At 35.3% G+C, this 8432-nt stretch overlaps 1 protein-coding gene across 1 annotated transcript in view; it reads right to left on the bottom strand.

The window, feature by feature from the left end:
- Positions 1-2100: 2100 nt before the first annotated feature.
- Positions 2101-8432, bottom strand: part of LOC149545031 (uncharacterized) — a 45137-nt gene continuing 38805 nt past the window's right edge. The window contains exon 2 of the mRNA XM_089795532.1: positions 2101-2892. Coding sequence (XP_089651658.1) covers positions 2355-2892 — 538 coding nt within the window. The 3' untranslated portion in view covers positions 2101-2354. The remainder of the gene's footprint in view (positions 2893-8432) is intronic.

The following is an 8432-nucleotide window of genomic DNA, read 5'->3' as shown; positions in this document are numbered from 1 at the left end:
AAACCCACAACCTACTTGAAAGTTAATGAGTTGGTCAAATTCTTGGGAACCATTGCCAAAATTGGCTAGAAGATTAGTTAATCATAAGAAGTATCACATAACTTTTCACACTACAAAAATCACACGCACTTGAGAATTAATGATCTAGGAGGTTTATAATTAATAATCATAAGGCTTAACACTTAATAAAGATGTTGCAAATGTGGTTGCTCAATAAGCGAATTTGATCTTAAGGGAAACTTCATAGGTTACACACACTTCAATCAAAGTAGTAGTGGGATGGCCTTTTTAGGAAGTCCCAATACTTCACCATGCCAATATGTAATGAATGTTGAGAGCATCACTCATGCTCATGAGACATGGTCTCTTGTGAACTACAGCTCATGACATATGGGTTGATGATGATTAACTCAATAATTATATGATTGAAATCTCTAAAAAATATATCATAATTATCATTACAAAAACCACTACCTACTTGAAAATTAATGAGCTAAGGGTTTCTATAATGGAATGTTCAAAGACACAACACTTGTTGAAGGTTTTGCAAATAGGTTAGCAAGGTAAGCACATTTGATCTTGGGGAAACTCCATGGTTAAGCATGCTTGAGCCAAAGTATTAGTGGGATAGGTGAGCTCCCAATTTCTAATACTTCATTGGGTATCATCTAGATGTAATAAGTGCTAAATGCAACATTCATACTCATGGAAGAAGAATTTTTGTAAAAATCATTTCTCGTGATATAGGTCATTGAAGATTGACTCAAAAGCTAAGTTGTTAAATATTGAAAAACATTACATAATTTATAATTATATAGAACCCACTGCCAACTTAAAAAATGAATGAGCTAAAGTGCTTTATAGTGGAGATTATAAGGCACAACACCTATTAAAGATTTTGCAACTAGAGTAGCATGCTAGGTAGATTGATTTAGGAGAACCTTCATGGTTAAGCATGCTTGAGTTGGAATAATACTAGGATAAGTAACTAAAAAAAATCATGCTCCACCCCTATAAGCATCACCTAGATGAAATGAATATAAGATTCATTCTTGTGAGAAATGGGTTCTTGACCACTACTTGTGAAATATAAGTCAATGAAGATTGACTCACTATCTTCTCAAGTTGCAAAAACCAGCATCTACTTGAAAGTGAATGAGCTAAGAATCTCTACAATGAATAACACTTGTTGGAGGTTTTGTAAATGAAATGGCAAGTTAAAGGGAGCTTAATCTTGAAGGAAACTCCACGGTTAAGCACTTGACTAGAAGCAATACTATCACGAGTGATCTCTCAAAAAGCTCTCATGCATCACACTATGAGCATCACCTAAATGCAATGAGTGATATGTGGACCATCCACACCCATGAGGGACAGGTTTGCACTTCTGAGCATCACCTAGACACAATGAGTGGTAAAGGGAAAATTCAAGTTAGTGAGTGATATGAAATATGAATCGATCGACAGAAAAATGATATTGTTGAATCCTGAAAACATCACGTAAGTTGTTACACTATGAAAAGCATCCCCTACTTTGAAACCAATAAAACAAGTCCAAAACCAAGTTTTTAACCTAGAGAAATCTAAATAAAATTGTTTGAATAATGAATTTAGGTAACTTATCTGCACTCTATGTACCTAAGACATCCATATCTTTTGTTCACTTAATGCCCAGACTTCTTCACTGTGAAATTTTGAATAGGACAGATCTGCCAAATTATTAAAGATTTCTTAGTTTCAAAGGTAAACATGACATGATTTGTATGGATACCCCTGCTTGGTGCTTCTCAATTGTTTTGAGCCTCCTTTGAGACCTTTCTTCAGGAAAGCACAAGATCAAAGATGATACTCTTCCCACTTAGTCCCAGGTTATACTGTCAAACACATCCGAGTAACATATTTCTTTTCAAACCAATCACATAACCATTTACTCATTTGGAGCACTTGGTTATATTGATAAGTGAAATCCCAATCCAATCAAGTGGTCAAATCATTCAAAAAATGGCAATGATATGAGCAAAAACTCATTTCTTTCTACCAAGTGGCATGTTTGCAACCCTCTAAAACATAAAAGATACAAGTTTCTTCAAAACAGGTGTGTAGTCCAGAAAAATACATTCAAAATTATAGGATTTGGACAATTGAGGACAAATTCATAACAATGCAACTAAGGTTTTATACAGATCTGACACTATATCTCTTGTAACAATAGTTTCTGAGATTTCAGAGTTTCATGCAACATGACACACATAACTTGAAAAGAAAGAGGCAGTGGTCAGAGTTTCTTCCTCCTAGCAATGAATTACTTAAAGCTAATGTAAGTTCTAATGCACAGTACTCCTATCAGATTTCTATCAGTCTGTTTTCTTGCTACTGCCTGATGGTTCCGATTTCTCATCATTCGAAAGGGAATCATCAGAGGTGGTTGAATGATTAGTTCCCCTAGGAACTTTAGCAAATAAGTTTATTCCACTCAGGGCACAAAAAACAGCTACAGAAAACATAGGTAATGCATAAGCATCTTCGGAATCTGCAGCTTCAAAGTAAATGGACCACAAAATGAGCAATGGACCAAAAGCACTAAGTAATGTAGGGCCAAGGACACAAGCAAGGGCTCCAGCCAAACACAAATAGCTTCCGATAATCAAGCCTGGCCCAAAGGTTCTGTCATTTTGTTCCTTATCCTTCAAAGTTTCCGTGAAATTGTCTAGCAAGGTATCCCAATCAGGTAGACTTATTGGCTCATTCTCAGCGACAATGGACTCCAGCTTTGTAAAGAGAGCACCTGGATAAATAAGTGCCTTTGCAATTGCATCATTGATACCTTTAGAAACCAGATGCACAGTTACAACCTCAACTGGAGTTGAACATGAACCTTTTGGGCAAGGTACACTGTCACACAACAATTTAGCAATATGTTAACAAACAGTTCATAGGCTAACAATAAAATCAAATAAGTTTTCAAATGAATTAAAGAATGCATATGCAACTATCATAATGTATTGTAGAGAAAAGGCATGTCAACATTAACATCTTTAGCTTCCAAATTTGTGTATCTGCCAGATCACATCACAAATATATCTGGCTTGTATTCAACATAACTCACTCAGTGACTAGTTAAGTGAGCTCATAAAAGTTGAGAAGAAAAAAGTTTCTTGATAGATTTGTGTCAGAGGGAATATAAGGTCACAATCCAAAGTTGCATATTCTTCTTGGCAATGGATTTTTTTCAACCACTTTTGCGTGTTCAGTTACATTTAACAATAGAATTCTAGCTCGAGAGCTTTCTAAGGCCACCAGTTGCCAATCTGCATATGCTCGACCCATTATTCATCTCAAAAGACTCATCTCTTTGGTCTGTTTACTTTGAGCAGGCACCTAGGTTTCTATTTCTCAAGGCTTTGCTTCAGATTTTCTAAATTATGTATCATCCTCAATGTCAGACTATATATACTCTAGGATATTAGATAATTAAATAAAAAATATATTTATTTAAATAGGATGGAAAAGGCTAATGAATTAGATAGATAAATAAAAATATTTATTTAAATAATAGAGGAAGAGGCTATGAAATTAATTAAATAAATAATAATATTTATTTTAATAGAAGAATTTTGGTATAATTAAAGAAATAAAATATCTATTTTAACTAAGTGACAACAATTTTAGGTGTCTGTACTTTCAATGTGCTCTAACAATCTTCTCCATACTTGACATCAGCGACACAAACAAATCCCTTTAAAATCCAGAAGCAATGGACTACCCGGAGATCCGATCTGCTTTAAAGCACTGAGTTTGTGACTACTTCACAAATCTTACCAGCAATCTAGGTAACTGGCTCTGATACCAAGTCAGAGCTTAAGATTCAAGACGATAAAGATTATTCAAATGGATCCCCCCTTAATTACTATATTAGATTGTGGGTATAAATATCCTACAATTATCACAAATTCAGTGAAACAAACTTACAGGAAAAAAAATTATTAGAAAACTGACTAGGCCAAATCAACAAAACTATTGAAAATGCATAAACAGGCAACAACTAAGGAATCACAGATTGGATCCCTTTAAACTCAAGATATAGTTAGATGAAAATAAGAGTAACAGCAAGGTCTTTGAAATAGAAAGCAACAGGAAAAGTTGAGAGAAGCAACGAAATTCACAAGAAAGGAACATAGACTAACTGGAAGATAGGCAGAGAAGTGGTAAGAGTAAAAAGTGTCAGAGATGATGGTAGGATTAATTTAGCGGTCAGTTAACATTACGACAAAGTCAAATATTTGGAACAATAGGCCAAGGTAAGAACAAGTGACCTCCTTGACAGAAACATCACACTACAAAACAACATATAAAAATGATGTCACCTTGATTAACCTTGTACAAAAGTATACTATTATGTGGAGAATACATGCCCAAGTGTTCAAGGCAGGGCAAAGGAAGACACAATAAAAGATCAAGAATTTGGTACAGAGTAAGTGCTTACTCTTTGACATTATTTGGCAGCAGCTATTGGATACATCCCTTTACTTTTATTTTGTAGTGATAAAATCACATTTTTACACAGGTCCAATTTTGTTAATGATTGTGAGAGACAGGCTAGCCATAGATATTGTAGAGCCACTGCAGTATAGCTGAATATCATTTTAGATGGTGTAAACCGTACAGAGATAATCTATTGAAGAAGAAGTAACATATCCCTATTGCAGCTTGGGGATCCAGTAGACTCTTGGGTCTAGGACTTGTTTGTAGATAAACACTTGTATTGCCATTGCCAAAATACAACCAACAGAAACAAGTGATACTGTAACATCTAAAGGCCCAATCATAATGATACATAACAATTTGCTCAGTAGTCTAATGTTATGCAGGGAACTATAGGAACTATTTTTGCCATTCAAACTGCAGGTTATGACTGGTTTTTCCACACCACAATAGAAGAAAAATATACCATTATGTTACATATAAGTATAATCAATAAATATTATTGTAACTATTTACTACATAACTACTACTAAATAGTAAGAAAATGTTTATATGACTCCTTGGCAATGTACAACATGTATGATTCATGTCATTCAGAAACATATTAATAAATAAAACGGAATGTAAGCATAGTTACCAGATGATGTAAGCGAACAGTGCTGGCATGGGGATAAGACACCAATCAAAATCAGTTATAGAAGTAAATAAATAAGGAAACGACTAAATTGTATATAAATATAGTCAACAGAAATTATGGGTATGGGGAATGAAATGATGTTCATATCAAACTGAATAGTTCAGAATATGAAATATCTCAGCCTCCACTCTTTCCAGGAAAGACAAAGCCAGAAACTAATATAATCACAGATTTAACTATTAAAAAGATTACATTGACAGAAAACAGGAAGAGTAGAGGAAATCTTTTGAATAGAAAGAAAAGTTCAACTCGATCCATTACATGGATTCCTATGAAAATGGTTACCTCTGTCAGAGTTTCTTGGTTCTGTAATGTTTAGCACTTATGGAATAAATGCCAATGATTAATGTGATTGGAACTAAAATGGAATGTGAATGACGTTGAAGACTTAAATAGAAAATGCATCAATTATTACTCTTCCAGGGGAAATTATATCTCAATTCTGCCCTATAAATTCTGAATCTGATTAAAACTTTTATTCTACAAATTAAAACTAATGCAATCATTTAATACAACATGAGAAACCTGCAAAGCATTACATGGATTTCTGCCAAAATGCTTACCTCTGTTCTTTAATCGTAGAGCCAGAAAAATGTAAGTAACAATGAAGCAGAAATATGGAGGCAAAATCATAATAAAGGGAAAGGACCATACTGGCACAAATATATTTTGTGAGAAAAAAACAAGAAGAAAATTAAATAATGGCAAATAATTGACACAGACCTATGAATATCCATCACTTTAGTTGCAATTTTTTAGAATTTGCAGAAAACATTTAAACTCAGAAATGTACAAGTATCTTGAACAAAGTGATAATTGTCAAAAAGCAAAACTGCCAACTCCCTAATAGAGAAATTATGGTTGGATTCTGGAGGACAATGCACCAAGGGATGGACTGGATGCAATGTAAGCAGTAATTGTCAAACAACTGAAACAAATAAACACGCAACAAGAACAATTATTCAAGCAAAACAAACTATGAATTTTGTTCAAAATTGAGAGAAACTTATACAATATATAGAAAACTCTATAGAAGAGATATTTCATTTGATTCAAATTCAGCCAATCAAGCTAGGAAAATTACAATATTTGTAAACTATGTTTCCCATCTGAAACTGAAGAGTACCGCACCAGAGTCATTCTTGGAAGTTGAAAGGGACAGCTGGATGAGTCAAAATTGTTTAATTCTGGTAACCCAATTCGGCAGGACCATAACTCCTAGCCTGTTAGAAAGGTCTCCAAGAGGCCTAGTTTGAGTGCTTAGTGGTAGCCTACAACACTTTCCTAAGCAACCGCTAAAGTCTCAACAGACAATTCTGTTCTTAGGGCCTCTGAAAATGCAGATTATATCAATGTAGAAAATATTGAAAAAATAGATCTTCAATATTTCTTACATTTCAGCTATGCAGTTGCCATCCAAATGACCTTGAATAATATAGTCTGATCACCTAAAGACATGAGATAGATGGGGCAGGAGAACTAGGATTCCTCCTTATTCAACTGTTGGTTAAAACATAACATATTTGTCTTTTAAAACTAGTGAACAAAATGACACTCTTTGCCCAGATATGGAGGCGAACTGTTGAAAAAACAGTTGCAGAGACATTGCTGTATTGATGATCTTTTGTCATTGTCGATTTCTTGAGTGATTGAAATTATCTATAAGAATAAGACACTGTTGCATTGGAGGCTGCCCTTAAGAGTTTATCTTTTGGCTTTATTTTCTTACGATATTTCTTATAGAGTTGTTTGATATTTATTCATTGCAGAATGTATGCATTCTGAACCATCTAGAATGTATGTGTTTAGTTGGTTAAAAGGCATACATTTCCAATACATTAGAATGTATACATTCAAGATCAATGAAATAGAATCTATACTGCATTAAGGTAGACAGTATGTTTTCAGAATATTAAGAAAGTTTGTATAGAGAATTAAATCATAAAGTCGGAAGAACACTCTGAAGAAGACTGGGAACAACAATACACTGTCCCTAACCCTAGACGCATTATCTGTGCTCATCAATCCTGGAAAACCTCCACTGCACACAGACTGGCTCAGAGTTATCTAGATCTCACAAATCCCTCAAGCTCAGATCCATAAGTATGAAGAAAAAAGAGTGTGAACGGGGCACCATGGAGATAGAGAAATGCAAAGGGGGAAATTTGCCTTACCCCTCTTTGGAAGCAGAAACTGCTACAGAGAAGGTGGACGTCCATTCTACAAAAGCTTTACCTTGGAAATAAGGGCTCAGACACCATTAATGTTTCCAATTCGATTGCTCCAGTACATTCCACTCCAAACATTGGATCACAAGACACCCAAAGAAAAGGTAAAACAATCTTTTTTGAGCTTCCTGATGACATAGTTGACGTTATTTCCAAATGCTAAGCAAAAACAGTCATTTTATTTTTCCTTAGAGGTATACCCACTGAACAAGGCTTTTTAAAATGGCAATAAGTGGGAGCTCAAGGGTTAGAATGTTAAATCTTTCCGGGGATTGGGCAAAGGCTACGTAGCATGCACATTTTGTAACCCCAACCATGCTCGTGTGGTACTCCAATATGGTTTTTGGATTACTTGTGGACAAACCTATTATGTTCAAGCCTGGGACTTGGATTTTCACCCAGAAGGCATAACTAAGACAAGATATCACATGTGTGTTGAGTTTCCCTTACTCAACCTAGCTTTTCACCCTTTTTTACACAACATTGCATCTCAAGTAGGCAAAGTGTTGTGGTGCAAGCAACACACTCATAAATGGGCTAGTCGGTGCTCTCACCCCAGGGTCTGCATTGAAATGGATTTATCTCAGCCGCTTCCTTTCGCTATTAAACTTGTGGGTCCTAGTTTTGAATTTGATCAATGCATTAATTGCCTCAATAAACCTAATGAATGTTTCTAATAGTTCGTAGGGAAGGTCACCTTATCCGGGATAGTCCTTTTTGTAAACCCAAAGCTCCACAGTCATCCTCAGTTAACCCCAATCCCTCAACATTTGATAATGATTCTCGGATTCCCAAGCGTACTCTCCCTTCTTCAACAAGCATGTTTAATACTCCTCATCCAAATAGCACCCATCTCTCCCCTTGTTCACCACTCTCACCTAATCTTCAGTCCCGCCACTCTGAAAGCAAGTCATATAAAGCTGCCGCTTCTGGACAGCAAACTAGAGCTGCAAAAAGGAAGGAGACCTCCCACCTTGAAAATACTTCATTTTTTGCTAAGACCATGCCCACTCATGGCAGTAATC

This window comes from Cupressus sempervirens, chromosome 8 (assembly GCF_028749045.1).
Source record: "Cupressus sempervirens isolate cs-2001-9-10 chromosome 8, ASM2874904v1, whole genome shotgun sequence".
NCBI classification, from domain to species: Eukaryota; Viridiplantae; Streptophyta; class Pinopsida; order Cupressales; family Cupressaceae; genus Cupressus; species Cupressus sempervirens.
This window is presented reverse-complemented; position numbering and strand designations above follow the sequence as displayed.